The sequence below is a fragment of the Chinchilla lanigera genome, unplaced genomic scaffold, assembly GCF_000276665.1.
Source record: "Chinchilla lanigera isolate Chin_1 unplaced genomic scaffold, ChiLan1.0 scaffold00096, whole genome shotgun sequence".
In the NCBI taxonomy this organism is placed as follows: Eukaryota; Metazoa; Chordata; class Mammalia; order Rodentia; family Chinchillidae; genus Chinchilla; species Chinchilla lanigera.
The window spans coordinates 3,683,668-3,700,951 of NW_004955497.1; the positions used below are offsets into that span (position 1 = coordinate 3,683,668).

The 17,284-nt window shown below is 44.1% G+C and overlaps 1 protein-coding gene and 1 long non-coding RNA gene across 2 annotated transcripts in view; one reads left to right on the forward strand and one right to left on the reverse strand.

Annotated features, from left to right (window-relative positions):
* Sgcg (sarcoglycan, gamma (35kDa dystrophin-associated glycoprotein)) overlaps window positions 1-17,284 on the forward strand; it is a gene marked incomplete in the record, with an annotated part of 110,740 nt that overhangs the window by 91,627 nt on the left and 1,829 nt on the right. Inside the window, 1 exon segment of the mRNA XM_005406371.2 lies at window positions 13,998-14,121. Coding sequence (XP_005406428.2) covers window positions 13,998-14,121 — 124 coding nt within the window.
* On the reverse strand, window positions 2,702-7,179 carry LOC102016291. The gene is made up of 3 exons (XR_264201.1): window positions 5,057-7,179; window positions 4,659-4,827; window positions 2,702-3,278 (listed from the first exon to the last, which is right to left on the reverse strand). It is a non-coding gene; the product is annotated as an uncharacterized LOC102016291 (long non-coding RNA).

Below are 17,284 nucleotides of genomic sequence, written 5' to 3' on the forward strand. Positions count from 1 at the left end.
GCATCTTCAGTATAAAACCACCCAGTTCCAGCTCCATGTATAAACTTATTCTTTTCAGAGTCCGTGTGCCTATGTGGGTTTCAGCTCATTGCTAAGCTACTACATATACAGTCACAGCCGGGCATGGCGGTGCACGCCTGTAATCCCAGCACTCGGGAAGCTGAGGCCGGAGGATCGCTGCGAGTTCGAGGCCAGCCTGGGCTACAAAGTGAGCACAAGGCCAGCCTGCACTGCACAGTGAGACCCTGTCTCAAAAAGACTAACTAAATAAATATACAGTCACTGCTAATTCCAATACTTCCAATACTATGTTTGTATTTTATAACACAAAAAGAAATAAAATATTTTAAAGCAATTGGCCTTAAGGTCTAAGAAATCACTTAAAAATGTATTTAAAATTTGGACTTGAAGTATACACTGGACAATTAACTTATTAAAATAAATCATGTACAGTAGGGAAAACAAGGCAGAGGAGGATGTACCTGTGGGTCTGGGTCAAGTTTAACTTTCAACATTGGTTTTTTTTCCTACTAAAATATTGACAATAATCCTTACCTCAGGGTATTACAGGGAAGCTTTAACAAGGTATTGTGTTAGAAGTATTTTATAAGCGGAGAAGTCAAACACAAATAATCATTTTTATTATTGTTATTATGTTTAATAGATAGTCACACTAAATAGGAGTGAGGAAATTGAGCATTTCTCCTGTACTTAATATCTAATTAAATATTAAAGGCACTCAGAGAACATCTGTAACATAAAAATAAATTATGACTGTAATTAAATTATAACAATCTTCATTAATTTTGATAAGGGGTCATAAGATTCATATTAAAGAATTATTAGAGTTGGAGAAGAAAATTTTATTATCCTAAGGTAGAAAAACAATTCGGTAATTCTTAAAAATAGTCCCATTAAACCATCTGAAATGACAAAATACATTTTAGAAATGTCAAAATGCATTTAAAATGAACATCAGTGTTTCAAAATATATAGATCTCAAAATGAATTTGTCTTATGTTGTCCCATCAGGATATATACTTGTTGGGTTTATACAGAGACTTTTACTAGAAAATGAAAGGCAAAAGTGTTCTCTTACTTTCTAAGAGATGATCGTAGGGGAGAACGACATGGCTTAAGTGTTACACCTGGAGACGGGGAAAGCAGTACTGTGAGGAACGACCGTAGGAACGTGGCAAGAATGGAAGATGTGAACCAACACTTACTGAATGCCCTCAACCATCAGAAACTGCTCGGTGCTTTAGAGTTAATTATCTCATTCAGCCATACTCAGCCTTAAAATGTAAACAACTTCACAAAGAAAGACAATGAGATCTGGGTCGTACTGTGTTTTAAGTTACAGAGCTCAAAATGTGACTGATAAGTCAAATTCAGCTGACTCCAAATTCGATATGCGTATATCCTATTCCCTGAACAACTTGTCAACCCTCTTACAATTTATGCCTTTATTTACTACCAGATTTCAGTGTTTGATTATATGATAGTATATTTTCTTCTGCAAATATTTACTGTAAACTATGTTGCAGGGTTTTTCTGTTCATTTCTAATAGCATGACTATTCCTGAACTAAGTATAGTGAAAAAGATTTGCAAATATCTTCATCAATCTAATAAAATATTTAATGTGGAATTTGGAAGTTAAAGTCACGATATATTTATAAATACATCTCTGCAATGTACATGCTTTTTACAACCTAATACTTGATATTTGCTCAGTGGTAGTCATAGACAGAAACATTATTTTCTTAAAGAGGAAAGGCAATTGATTTGTACAGAAGCTAGATTCACCTGACAAATGGCAAAATCATTCACAGGAAAGTACAGACTCTGACATACCACATTAAAGCTACCTTTCATTTACACATAATGTAATTTAGCCTTTTTAAAACTTTCAGCACAAACATATGAGGTGTGTATGCACCAGAATCTGTACGCTAGTTATATGAGATGAAAGACATGGTCTCTCACCTTAAGGAGTTAATAGTCTATTTAAAAAAATGCAAAGAAATTTGGCTGCTATAATTATTTGCTCTGACAAAAATACAAAATGATAGTCGGAGCATGAAAGAATGAGCATAAAATCTTCCCAAGATAATCTGAGATGGCATCTGAGAAAGGAAGTTTGAATCTTCTGCAGCCATGTGGGGACATGATATAAACCATGCAGGGAATAAGTAAACTGCTGGGAACAATGCCTGGCACACAGCGAATAAAATGAACACAGGTAAGTAAAATGACCCAGTCTGGAAGCATCAGGGTATTTCCTACGGCTGAGCAATAAAAAGGAAGCTCATGGCTGGAGCAGACAAGGGGAGCTAAACCAAGGTACTCCTAGGAACTCCAGAGATGGGGGCTGGGGCTTGAATGCCTTAGGGATCCATAGGCCAAGCAATAGCCCAGGGTGCACAAAAACCCCGACCCCAAACTCCACCCAAGTCCGGACCACCCATAGCCCAAGTGGATCAAATAGTGTGCCCAGCAGCCCCAGGACTAGAATCAATTAAATCATATGTCACTAATAAAAGAAAAAATCAGTTAAGTTGGATGTCACTAGTAAAAAGATAATTTTAAAATATGCATAGTTTAGAAACTAAAAATAAATTTATTAAATAGCTGATGTGTAAGGTAAGAGGAAATAACAAAAAGAATTTTGAAATATGTATAATTTGTTTTATTTCCAGTACAATTATTTCATTTAATTAATTTATTTATGAGCTCCAGCATAATAATTTAAAACATCTATATGATATGTAATGTGCAAGTTAGGAAAATTAGTATTTCCACCTCCTTAAGTATTTTCCATCTCTTTCTGTTGGAAGTGCTGGAATTCATTTCTTCTGTTTCTGTATAAAATATAGAATGACTGTAAGCTGTAGTCACTCTGCGCTGCTGCAGGACACCAGAACTTATTTCTCCTAACTGACAATATTTTGATTCTTGTTATCCAATCTCTTCCTAACGTACTACTCTCCCAACCCTTGCTAATGACCACTATTCTGTCCTCTATTTCTATGAAGCCTACTTTTTCAGCTTTTATAGATGAGTGAGAACGTGAATGCACTATTTGTCTTTCTGTGCCTGACTTATTTCCCTTAACATTCTGTCCTGCAGTTGCATCTATGTCATTGCTAATGACAAGGTTCCACTCCTCTTGTGACCGAATCGTATTCCACAGTGCATGTCTGCCACATTTTCCACAACTGCTCATCCCTCAGGGTTAGCCAGGGTGACTCCATGTCTTGTCTGTTGTGAGTAGTGCTAAAATAAACATGAGAGCAGAGGTATCACTTTGATGTACTGACTTAATTTTCCTTGAGAAAGTGAAATATACACAGTGTGATAGCTGGATCATATGGTGGATCTATTTTTAGGTCCTGAAGAACTGACGACAAACATTTAAAACATGCTACTTAAATCAAGGGCCACTCTGGGAAAATATAATCCTTATTGTCATTTATTTTATTAAAAAAGGAAAGACTGAAAAATTAGTAAACTATATATTCACCAGAAAGTGACAACAGGGAAGGAAGCCAAAGAAAAGGGGAAAACTACAAACATAGAGCATAAAGCAGTGAATGGAAAACAAAAATTTTTAATATAACAAAATTCCACATTGTGGAAGACAAAGTGAAAAACAAAATTTCTAAAAGAAAATGCAGCCGGGCGTGGTGGCACACGTCTGTAATCCCAGCACTTGGGAGGCTGAGGCAGGGGGATCGTTTCGAGTTCGAGACCAGCCTGGGCTACAAAGTGAGCTCAAGTCCAGCCTGAACTGCCTAGCAGGACCCTGTCTCAAAAAGACAAAAAAAAAAAAAGAAAATATGTGTACAACCTAAAGCTTTTTAGTAAGACAGTGAACATGCATTTAAAGAAAACTGTTAAATGTGGCTATATTTACATTAAATTTTTGTGCACTTAAACATACTATGGTAGTAGGATATAGTTTTTTTTTTTTATTTTAAAGAGAACAGTAAAAAAAAGAACAATAGTAAAATACCCATATCACAGACAAAAACAACACAAAGCAAAAACATTAAAAATGATACAAGGTTTCAAAACAAAATGATAGGGATTAACAGTGGTTGCTATATTGCATATTGTTATCTTCCACGAAGTTGCTCAGATTGCCAGATGTAAGAATGCAAGACTGATCAAATCATTAAAGAGAATAAAAAATAATAATTAAAAAAACATTAGCAATGGCACAGTAGAATGTAGCCTATAATGCAGTGAAACAGGCATTTGTGCAAAGAAACATGCAATAGTCATAGGATATAGTTTTTAACCCCTGCAAATTCTTTATGGTACTGGGAGTTGTACCCAGTGCTGTTGCAGTAGAACTATATCTCTAGCCCATTTGCTTTTATTTGCTCTTTTGAGGCAGGGTCTTGCTAAATTGGCTAGGCTGGGCTTGAACTTGTGATCCTCCTGCTTCAGCCTCCCAGAGCTCTGGTATTATAGGCCTGCACCACTAACCCCAGCTTCCATTTTTAAAAAGTCATTAGAAAAGCAAAACAGATGTTCAATGCGCAGAAGAAACAAGGTTGATAACAAATTTAAAATATAAATGACCACACTAGTCATCAGGGAAATCAAAAGTAAAACAAGACAGTGTAACACCCATCAAAATAAAAATACCTTCGCTCCAGCAGTGCCACATACTGGCAAATCGTGAGGAGGACAGAGTCAACACTGATGCCGAGCTCGTCAGTGAGTGTGAGCACTTAGAAACACAGAGTGATGCTTCAGTTCACAGATCGAATACACGACGGCAGGCCCATCGGATTATCAAGGAGCTCAAAATTTCCTGTTGCAGAATGACATCAACGTCAGGAAAAGGAGGATCAAAGATGCAAGCTCAACAGTCAGGACAGGCTGAAGCAGAGCAAACCTGAGAGGGGCGGCTGGCGTGAGGGCCGGCGCGGCGCCCCCTTATAGGCTGAGGGGCTTTTGTGGGTTTGCAGGAGGGAGCTGTCGCTCTCTTGCAAGGGGGGTACTGTGCTTTGCGGCCTGTGACCTCTGGGCTGGGGGCCTACCTGTGCTTTCCCCGTGACGGCTGGGAAGGTAGCAGTCTCCGACGCCCTCATCAATAAGGCTGCAGATCTCGGGGCTTGGCCTAGTCGGCCTCTGGTCAAGGCAGCAGCCCTCTAACTCCCTCCTCCCCACTCTGTGGTTAAGTTAGGGAAGGCGGGCGTCCTGGTTCACTGCTTCGGCTGATTCGGGACGGCGACCCGCTCTGTGGAGGTTGAAGAACTGCCTTGACGTGGGCCGGGTGACTGCCTGTGAAAACGGCTGTAATTCTGCTGGTGAGAAAGCTTTGAAACAAATTAAGTCAGCGGGCTAGAAGTAGACAGCAAGTCCTAGAAGAAGAGGCATCTCAGAAGGGAAGCTCCAAGACAGAAGGTCGGATTTCAGCGAATCTCACGTCCTTGTGCGGGGTCCTGGGACATCTTTGTACCTCTTGGACTCCACTGTCTACTCTTTGTGAGGCTGCTGCTACAGTGCCCGGTCATCTGGGATGAAGGTACAGTGTGTTGCATGGACAGCGGTGCAGCTACCCACCTTGGGCAGCTGTGAGCAAATCTGAAGCCACGCAATTCTGTAAAACTGCCTTTTTCACTTGGGTTGTCTCCTGCATTAATAGTCTAAGCACTGGATGAGGGACATTAAACGCAGGGGCCGGGTGTTCCGCGAGGGCCTCTGTATCTAACTGTGCCTTAACAGCAGCTCCCCCAGAAAGGCAACAGCTAAGGAACCACCGGGGCGTGGGCTGTGTGCGGTGCCGTAGGGAGCACACTGCGTCCCAGCTCTAGGGCCGTGCTGGGAGGGAGGAAAGAATATCATGGGAATGTAAGGATGCCCCAGGTACAACGTCCTGACCAATTGGCAGGTAAATAGGACCACACATATTGACTGGACACCCATAAATATCCTCTGGGAGCCATATCTATGGGTACCACTCCATGGTATTTTTCCCCACTCCACCACACAGTGGAAGCAGGGACATGAGTGATGCTGAGACAGAGGTGCAGGTGTCTGTCCCGCTGTGCTGCTGAGATCAAAATGTTGCCCAACGCCTCTCACAGTAGAGTTCTACATGCCGTGTATTAGAGCACTACCCACTCCCGGCCAGTAGGGGCAGTATGTCCTGTGGAGTGGTCGCCCTGTATTACCTCATCCGAGCAGATTTTTGCCAGCTTTGTAGCTGTCATCCAACTCAGGTCCCTGTATCTATTTCAGCAAGACAAAGCCGTCCAATTTTGTGCCAGTGCCACAGCAAGACACCAAGAGAAACCTCCCTCGGCATTAGTGGGGATGTCTAGCATACCCAACGGAGGGAAGCACTATGATCCCTTGCCCCAGAGGGGCATGAAATCATATTATTTCCCATAGCTATCCCAATTAGACAATTAAGAAGTAAATAGATGATCCAGATGCCTGTCACTTGCTGGAAGTCCAGTCTCACTTTTGTTGTGGGCCTCCTGAAAGCAGACTTTTGACCTAGAATAGAATTAAGACTTTGGTACCATATATACAAGGGGAAAAAAACCTATCTGAGTGAGTGTGAGCTCAGAGCAGAATTGTTGAAGCTGGAGATCACAGAGAATCTCCAAAAGGTTACTGTCGGCGAGGGGAGTAGATAAGATGGAAGTTTTGGGGCCAGAATATCAAGGACTGTTTTGGAAGAGGTTGGGGGAAAAGCCATTCTTTGGCAGCGTTGTTACTACTCTTGGACGTAGGTGTGAGATCTTGATGACGTGGGCTTTGCAGAAGAGCAGATGAGGGGTGATTTAGCCAGCTACAGGGCGGAGAAGTGTACCCAATATGGAAAGCCCTTAAATTCAGCTCTTACATTGTGAGAGCTATTTTCTGAGGTCCATCCCATTTGGGGGGCAAGGGGTCTAATGAGGCCCATATGTAAGCCCAGGCCCCTGGTGTGAGGGAGGGTTGAATTCCTTAGGGAGTAGTAAGGTTTCAGGATTTGAGTCTCAGTATATGAAACCCACTTACTTAGGGACGCACGTAGGGAAATGACAGGTGAGGGATCCTGGTGCAGGGAGACGTTGGAATCAACTGTCTGATGGTGTGGGGCTTCCATACAGCAATTCAAAGGGCTCAGCACAGCAGGCCTGTGAGGGAGAGCTCCCAACTCTCCGGGGTGTGTGGACAGCCAGTGGTAGGTGCTGGACCCGATGCTGTTGGGTTTGTACAGTAAGCTTAGTGAGTGTGTTCGCTCTTTCTACTTTTCCTGGTGATGGGGTATGATAAAGAATATGAAAGTGCCGGTTTATATTGAGATTTTGTCAGGCGTTGAGAAATCTGAGAGGTAAATTCTGGTCCATTATCTGACTGCAGGGAAACCAGGAGCCCAAACGTGGGCTGATCTCAGTCAGGAGGATGTGAGCCACAGTAAAACCCTTTTCTTGATTGTTGGGAAGGCCTCTACCCACGCTGCGCTTTTATCTACCCAGAGCAGTAGATAGCAGGTCCTCTCCATGGAGGGGTAAGAGTAAAGTCCATTTGCCAGTCTTTACAGGCAGATGGCTTCTCGCCCTGTCATCTTTAGGAGGAAAAGAGACCCTGCATGAAAGTGTAACACAGCTCGGCAAGGAGAGGCATATTCGAGCCCGGGGCAGGGCTAGTTCTCTGTAAGAACCACCACAGCTTAGGGAAGGTGGCTTCTTGCTCCTGAGGCTTCTATTCCTCCCCCTACTGAAGGCTGGTGAGACTGATAAGGGGAAGAGATGTCCGTGGAGGTGGGGGCTCAAGGTTACCTTACTAGGCAGGGACTGTGGGAAATTATTTCTGGTTTTGTTACTGATAAGGGAAGGAGTATGTGGGTGGAAAGAGCCTAAGGTCACTCCACAAGCCCAGTCATCTGCCGTGTGTTTTCCTGCAGTGGCACGCCTCTCCCCCTTGGATGCCCCTGCAATCACTGCGGCCCTGGCCGGAAGAAGGGCTGCCTGGAATGGCCATGGATCAGCTCTGCGCTTGCAGTGGGCATTCCTTTGGCTGATAAAAAAAAATCCCCTTTCCTGTCAGATTTGTGCATTGGAATGTAGGCTATTTCAGGCATATTTAGAATCAGTAATGTTAACAGCCCCAGCCTTTGCTAAAGTCAGCACCCGGTTAGTGCCATAAACTCAGCGTGTGTGAGGTGGTCCCGTTGGGAACTGGAGTGGCCTCAATCACTCCTCTGCAGGGGAAGCACATTCACTGTCAGGAGCCCCCTACCGTAGCATAAGCAGCCTGGTAAGGGGGTGTTCTACGGGCACTACCATCAATCAACAAATAGAGGCTCCCAGGATATGGGTAGAGGGTAGATGGTGACAAACTGCTAAGGAAAACTGTCTTGGGGTAGGAGTGGTCCTCAGCATTGCTGTGTGCCGGTGTAGGCGGAAGCATGGCCGGATTTACAGGGGGCTGTGGCAGAAAGACACCAAAGGCTGTATTAGGGTAGAGTATGACTTGAGTTCCAGGAGAGACAGGGTGGAGGGCCCTGCGGTTTAAGGAGTCTGGTAATCCATGAGAGGCTCAACCTTGAAGAGGCTGACGGGAAATCGTTTTCTGAGTTTTTGTGAGTGGGAGGCCCCGGCTGCCTGATTTAAGGCAAAGCCGCCAGCTCCGGTAGGCAGAGTCAAGCTGCTGCGGAAAAACAGCCTACCAGAAGTAGGCAGCCCCCTGCAGGTTGTGCTGAGTCCCAGGGCCTGCGGTCTTATGGCTGGATATGGAGGTGAAATGGCCTGTCCGGGTTAGGGAGGTGCAAAGCAGGTCCTGGTTAGGATCCTCTTAAGCTCCTTAAAGGCATGTGTCAGCATCGGGTCAGAAGGGAGAAATTTCTTAGGGTGGCCCCTGGAGGCATCATAGAGTGGTTTGGCTGTGACAGCAAAATTATAGATCCACAACCTGAAGCCCCCAAAAAAGAGAGGAGCTTGGGCTTAGTCTTAGGGAGTGGTAGGGAAGGGACTGTGGCCCTTCACTCTTCTGGAATCTCATGAGTAGTGGGGGTGATATGGAGACCCAGGTAACAGGAAACATAAGCTGGGCTTTGTGTTTAGAGACCTTCTAACCCTTTCTGCTGGAAAGTTAAGGAGGACAGTGGTCTGAGCGTGGCTTATCTTCCTGGTAAGGCAATGGAGGAGATCATCAACATATTGCAGGAGGATGCTATGGCTCAAACGAAGGTCAGAAAAGTCTCCTTGGGGTGCTTGCCCAAAGAGATGGGAACTATCATCAAATTCCTCTGGCAGAACTGTCCACCACAGCTGCTATGTAAAATTAGAATGAAGACTGGTCCAGGTGAATGTAAAGAGATTCCGAGCAGAAGGATCTAAGTGAATTGTAAAGAACGCATGCGTCTTTGAGATGCAGGACTGAGAAACATTGCGTTGGGGTATTCGGGACAGGAGACTGTATAGGTTAGGGACCGCGGGATGGACAGGACTCTCTGCAGGGTTTATTTTAGGTCTTTCCTGTCTGCTAAGCCTTTGGTCCCGACCTCGCTCACTGCTCCTGAACCCTTAGGCCAGAGACCACCAGCATGTGTTTATGAATACTGGCTTCTCCTTTGCCTCCAAATAAGTCTGGACTCCCCCAACGAAAGAATGACAGTTGGCTGTTTCTGGATTTGTACAGAATTGATGTTCCTAGAATCCTTAACACCCTACCAAAGAGAAATCTCTACAAACTAACATTCTTCTTTTATATCCACAGCTGTGAAAATTCAATATGGTAAGACTAGTCTCAACGCCAATGCATAAAAACCCACAAAATGCTCACTGCTCAGTTTCAGGAAGCCTTCTGTACTCTTTCCAGGGGAGGAAATCTGGCTGGTTTTGCTATTTTGAAAACCAGAAAAAGACAAAATTTTAAGATAAACTCCAGAACACACATATGCGGTATTTTTAGGAAATTTCTAAAGAAATATAAAATCATGCTGTTTAATTTTACTAGGTACGTTTATTAGATTTCAACTTTTTGAAAACTGGATATTATTATATGGTATATAGGGTTAATCACTCATCGTTCAGCCGTAATCCCAGGAACTTTCTTCCACAAATAAAAATAAGGTTGTTTTCTTATCATATTCATATTTGTGCTTCCTGATCTTTCATCATATCTTTAAAATTTGGGGTTAATCTCAGCTTGAAAATGCTTAAAACCAAACTAGTATCCACGGCCCACTATAACCCTTCCCCTTCTGTTAAATATCACTAATACAATACGCCTGAGCCATATTGAAGCCACACATGATTGAAAACCAGTTAAAAATGAATGTCAGCAGGGGCTGGCGGTTTAGCTCAGCGGCAAAGCACCTGCCCAGCAAGCGTGAAGTCATGAGTTCAATTCCCAGTACCAAAAAAAAAAAAAAAAAAAAGAGAATATTGGCAAATCTTTGGGACATAACTGAATTCTCTTTATTTTTCTTTAAAAAGAAACACAACCTAAAGCTTTAGGTTTACAAGCAAACATCTTAATTGTCATTGTATTTTTATAACACCAATCAACTGTAAGATCTGACAAAGCCAGTTTCTAAATCTTCCATATATCTCTTTAGCTGAATTAATGAGAAAGTTAAATTCTGAAAGCAAAGTATCTCTTACGTCCTGAAAATAAAGTGATTGACCAAAATACTTAATATAAACATAAAAGAAAAAGTATATCTATGCAAACATATGAGCATTTGGATATAGTTCTGGGGCGTTGTTTATAAGCTGTGGTCTTCATCTAAGTCATGCCGGTTGCAGTCATGCACTGCACAGGGACATTTCCGTCTAGGATGGGACACTTGTACGTACCACCCGATGACATCATATCATCTTGGTTTCTGCACATGCACCCTATGACCATCGTGCCACACCATTTATCCAACCACATTTCCACATGGCTGTCCTGAGTAGAGTTCTGGGTATGGCTTTAACCCCAACATTTAGGAGGCTGAGGCAGGAGGATTATGAGTTTGAAGCCAGCCTGGATTACAAAGTGAGTTACGGCCAGTCTGGACTATACAGCAAGGCCCTGCCTCAAAAGCAAAAACAAACTCCTAAGCATAGAAATGGAAAGTACTACCTCTGGGTCTTTCTTTCTGAATGCTCTCAAGTCATGTAAAACATGGATTAAATAAAACTGCTACACTTTTCTCGTGTTGCTCTGTCGTTTGTTCAGGGAGTATCAGCTGTGACCTTTACAAGAGAACAGGCATCCCATCTTTCTACCCGATGCTAGTGAATGGTCATTCTGAGCTCATTCTGTTGCAGTTGAATAACTGATCTCAGAAGCAGACTCGCCTTCACTGGGACCTTCGAGGTCCCCTGTGTTCTGGCTTCTAAGACGGGCTCATGTACTCTTCTCCCTTTCCCTCTCCGCAGGCAGGAAGGATGTAGGGAATTGTGGAGAGCAGAGCAGCAAGCTGGACAGGCGACAGGCACAGCGAACACACACCAAAGTACTTTCCCCAAAAGTAAGCCCGACTTAATTTGACCAAAAATCTTACAAATGTCTTTTAAGAGTTTTCTTATAGTCAAGGTAAGACTTCAAAATGTGCAGCAGGGTAAGTCTTATATGTACCTATGAAAATGAAACTTCGTCTTGTCTGTCTGAGTAATTATGGACACAAACCTTGAAAGGTACCATCCCTCTGATTTAGCGCTATACGGAGCCAGACGTACAGCTCAGGGGGAGAGCACTTGCACAAGGTTCTGTGTTCAATGCACAGAACCAGAGCCAGAGAGAGAGACAAAAAGAGGGAGGGAGAGTCAGAGAGGAGAGATGGACACAGAGACAGAGACAAAGAGAGAAGAGAGAAAGGAGACAGAGAGGGAGAGGGACAGGGAGAAAGAGGGACAGAGCCTTCAAACAGTATCACTTTATAGGCAAAGTCATTCCTAAGGTACTATCCTTACGTCCTTCCCCTCTCTCTTCCCTTCCTAAGCCCCACCCAGTCAAGTCCTACCCTACAGTGGGCGGGACTTCCGAAATCACACTCTTGTTTCTGTCTGCTCTCTTTCTTGCGGATCTTCGCACACTTTTATGAAATCAGCCTTTCCAACTTCCAACTAAACAGCTGAAAATACTTCAAGTGTTCATACTGTGCCATCTGGTGGGAATTCATTCCTTTCCAGGCAGAAGCAAACCAGAGAATTTTTCTGGCCTGTATTTTCCTGGTTCTGTTCTTACGTTCGGCCCAATCACAAGGACAATCTGATAAATTTTACAACCAAGCGTCTGAGGCCCGTCTCCAGCCGATCTACGGACCTTGTCAACTCAGTGTTTTTCCAAAACAGATTCTTTCATCTGCTCTGTAATCTTTCTAAATTAAATAAATAAAACCTAAACCAAACTTTTACTCTGTCTCATGAACATGTATCAAACGAATGTGTTGTTCTTAAATCTGCCCCTTTTTATCCTAAATAAGTTTGTATTTTAAGTAAATATTGCAATAGCTTTGATATAGGGAGAAATATAACTCCCGACCTGGTAGATGTCAAAAGAGCTGCGTTCGTGGTCCCACAACACCAAGGAATGAAGGTGCAAGCCAAAGGAAGAAGCTAGGGGAGTTATGTAGGGAATAAGGAGAGAAGAATAGCTCCTGGATTTCTAGGAGGTGCACCGAATGGCGTGGCCACTGAGGCCCTTTGCCAGGGGGAGTTTATACAGCAAAGTCACAATGTGGGCACAATGCAGGTCAGCTACAACCAACCTATAGGATTACAACGGCCACTTAGCTAATATTGATCCAACAGGGAAACAAGTCGTGTAGCAAGCAAGGGTGCAGAGAAAGCACAGAGGCATTTTTGGGAAGCGATGGGTACAGATGCTCAGGTCACCACGGATGCCTGCCTGGACTTCCTGGACCAGGAGGTGCTAATTACAGTATAATCTCAAGTTACTGCTTCTCCCTTAGGCAGGCCTTCAGGCCTGGCCATTGCATCTTCCTCCTGAGGCCCGGCCTTCTTCGGATGTGCCCCCAACCACAATTCTGATGCCTACATTTTTGTGCAGGCTTCCTTGAGAGCCCAGTCCCTCTCTGACTGTATGTTAATTTCTATCCAACTTAACTACCTATAATAGCTTTATAAAACCATGCACAAATGGTATTTTCTTCTTGTGTGGCCTGCAAGACTACTTAACCGTGCCATCTGAACACCACGCCGATTAGGACTGTCTGCTGTATTTCCTTATTTTTTACAGGATGCCAATTCCACAGCCTTTCACTGGCAGGACGTTCTTTTCTTTACTAACATTTTTCCTGTATTTATCAATGAATAGTGCATAGTACATAGAATTCAAGAATGACTTCAAGATTCTATATCCCATTAATTATACTAATTACATCCTCTGTACTAAACCATTGGTTGAGGGAGTTATGTCTTAGTTTCTTTTCTCATCACGGAGACAAAATACTTCAACACCCAAAGTTAACAGGGAAAAGGTTTATTTAGCTCACATTTTGTGGTGGTTTCAGTCCATAATCGGCTGACTCCAAAGCAGGGTGGCTTGGCAGAAGGGGATCAAGAGTAGAAACAGTTCATGGCGGCAGAAGACAGCAAGCAACAAGGGAAGGGGGAGACAAGCCTCTTTCTGTCCCTTATCTTGTACCCCATCTACTAGGATTAGGGCAGTGCCAATCCAATCAGCAGACTGACCCAGCAATCGCCCACCCTTAACCCTACCACCCTTAATCCCAGCATTGCACAATCACACACTCTAGATTCAGCCACCTCCAAAAAACATCATCGGATGGCATGAAGTTTTGGAGGGACACCTAGACACAAACAGGTGGCTTTTCCTTTTTTTTCTTTTTAGACAGGATCTCACTATACTACGTTGCCCAGGCTGCCACAGAACTCCTGGGATCAAGTGATCCTCCTGCATCCACCTCTCAAGTAGCTAGGACTATAGGCGCATTCCCACCACCCCCAGATCAAGGATGAATTTCTATAAGAATGTTTTTCTTGGCCTCTTCTCTCATTTCAGGTTGGAATCCCCCACAAGGAGTCTCAGCATGGATGCGCCGAGGGGCATACATGTCAATGCGCGTGCTGGTAACATCGAGGCCCTTTCTCAAATGGACATCATTTTTCAAAGTAGTGATGGAATGGTGAGTCTAACAGCCCCAGTCCTGTCGTGTGTCCTGAGGATCACGTGCAAGGCATCAGCTCGTGAAGTTTCTGGTAGTGTGTGGGAAGCATTGCAAAGGCATAGGATAGAAAACATTGAAAGGACAGTAGAAGACACTGTAGCCTCAGAAGAAGGGCCAAGAAATATTAAAGCTATGCTGTATTAGATCCGCACAGCTTTCTTCAGTATTTGAGCTATCAAGACACTTGTTATTTTCAACGATGAAAAATGCTACAGACTTTCAGAACTTACTGAGGCCACCAATTTTGCCATTTCCTAATGATCCAAGTTCTGTCTGGATGGCTGTGCGGAGGAGATATCTGAAAATGACACCCATCCTCTGTCCCTGACCAGGGTGCTGTGTAAACTCCCACAAAGCTAAGTGTAAATAAAAATGAAAGACAAAAATAAGAGCATGTTTGAAAGTCAAGTACAGTAAGGATAAAATCTACAAATTCAAACTTAGAAATAAAGTACAACTCACACAAGTCACGTCATAACAAGACAGTGGAGCGCCTGCTACTCAGTGTCAACTGTGGGCACTTTGTTTGTTAAAAAAGGAAAAGCTCCACCTCAGCCTGCCAGAAAATCAGGCATTTGGGGACATTCCCTAAAGGTATGGCCCGAAGGCTGATTCCAGTCACATGATGCCGTATCACAGATTTACACAAACAACTGATTTCATCTCAGCCTGGTCCTTGGTATTTCCATATGTAGAAATGTGTTCAAAATAAGCATTGCTCCCTGAGTTTTCTTTTAAGGAGCTTCAGTTTAACAATTTGCCATGAGTGGCTCGGGCTGTACCTGTTTATGCCGCCAATGCCTGGCCACGTGGAACAAAGTGCACGTCTGTGTACACAGTTGGTACAGTGAGTGGGCACGTCTGTGTACACAGTTGGTACAGTGAGTGGGCACACGGTGCCCTGCTCCTTGCCAGCCCCGCCCCTCATCACACAGGTGACGTGCCCAGACCCGGCTCAGAAAGCACAGCACAGTGGGTGGATTCACCAAAGGGAGGAAGCCCAGGTTCTATTGCTGGATATATTCCCTAAATACCTATTTCAGTTCTAGATGGCAGGCCGTCTCCTCTTCATTTATCACTCAGGGAACCTACATGCTTAACTAGGCCACAGGGTCCTGAGACACTAATGTGACATTCTGAACTGACATTAACATGAATAGGAAGGTGTAGCTGAGAGGCACGTAGATGTGGTATCTTCCTCAAGCAGGGCAAGAGCAGCCACCCCAGGTGTGTGGATGGGACCGGCCAGCAGCAGCCTGTCCCAGCAGAAGGAGGGACATCAAGGCATCTGGAGAAGCCAGTGAGAGCTGCAGTGCATGAAGCGATGGTAGAGTATAAGTTAGGAGCAGATAAAGGCAGAAATAGAAATCAGGAGTTTTAGAATCTTACCGTAAGTCATGTCTCTACATGCTTAAAATGTATTACCTCCAAAAAACTGAAACTGATCTTAATTTTGTAGACACTGCCAACCTCCATGAGTTAGCTATCATTTTTACAAGCAGCACATAGCCAGCCCCACACATAGAGCTGGTGTTACTTATTACCAGGAGCTAATTCAAAGTGAAGAGGCAGATGTCCGGCCTCTCACTAAATATTGCTCCATTGTTACGACTTGTGTCTGGATGTCCCCCTAAAGCCTCATGCAGCCACAAGCAGGGCTTTTCAGAGGTGGCTGGATCTAGGGTGTGTGCTGCTGGGATCAAGGGTCCGATGCTAGGATTAAGGGTGTGACTGCTGCCCGCCCTAAAGGTAGGCCACTTGGATAAGATATAAGGGACAAAAAGAGGCCTGTCTCTGGTTGCTTGCTGCCATGCTGCCATCTGCCTTCTGCCTGCCCTGCTTTGCCATGAACTGTTTCTGCTCTGTGAGGCCCCTCTGCCATGCCGCCCTGCCTTGGACCCAGCCGGTTATGGACAAAACAGGAGCCAAGTGAACCTTTCCTCCTTTGAGCATCGGGGGTCTTTTTCTCACCCGGAAATGCAGATGAATAAGGACAGGAAGTAGTGTGGGCTGCCAGTGGCTAGAGCTTCCTGGGAGAGTAGGGGAAGATACTTTTTTTCTAGGTAACTAGAAGAAAGTGCCCATTTTACCATGAGAAAGGGGAGTGGGAGAGCCAACACGTTAAAAGCCTGCTAGGGAAAAGCAGGTGCACAAAGAATCCCAGGCTTTGGAAAGTAACCTAAAGAGGTGCTGTGTTTTAAACGATCACGACCGGACTTCCCCTGCTGACAGCGTGCCAGAAGGCAAGCTCCGCCTGTCATGCCGCTAGCACTGGGCCCTCACTGCACGTGGCGGGGTCCCCATCCCAGGGCAACAAAGGGCAGATACCTATACGTCGGTAGGCTGGAGCTCATGGGTGACAGCTGTGCGAAATAAAGGAAGACTGACTGCCTTAGCAAGGCAGGAAATTCTCCCTACCCACAACACGCTAATTCCTTCTAGCAAGGGAACACCCTGGGACAGCTGCTAGGATGCCTGGGACAGTGTCTACTTCCTTATCCAAGAGGGTTCCCAGCCTTCATCAATGGCTATCTGTTTGCATTTCAGTACAACTAAATTATACGACCAGAAAACCTAGTCACTTTCACTGCACAGTACTTGAACTAGCGTTAGTCTGTGCCTATACCTTCTAAGAGTAAGCAGCAGAGACCTGAGTAATATAAGGATATAGAACAGCTGATAAGGTGAATTTAATTGCCTCTCACAGGAAAACAAAATCACAAGTAAAATCAGCATAGATTCTGAAATCCACAGGGAAAAATTTCTATTAAGATGAATTTATTGCTGTGGACTATGTTGTCTTAATGGGGAGATGATTTAGTATGAAGTCAAATTTATCACAATAAATGTGAATCAGCAAAATTGTTGTTTTTTTAAATAACTTCAAAAGACACTTTATTTTTTTTTAAACCGGGAATCGAACTCGGGACCTTGCCTTGCCAGGCAGGCGCTTGCGCCAGTGAGCTATATCCCTGCAACTTTAGAAGTATCACAGCATGAAACTGAGAAGCAATCCAGTCTATTGAACACAACTGGCCAATTTTCCCAGCTGGACCAGCTCAGTGGGTAAACGAAAAGTGGCCCCCCTTTGATTGGAGGAGAAATTGCCAAGCCCCTGTCT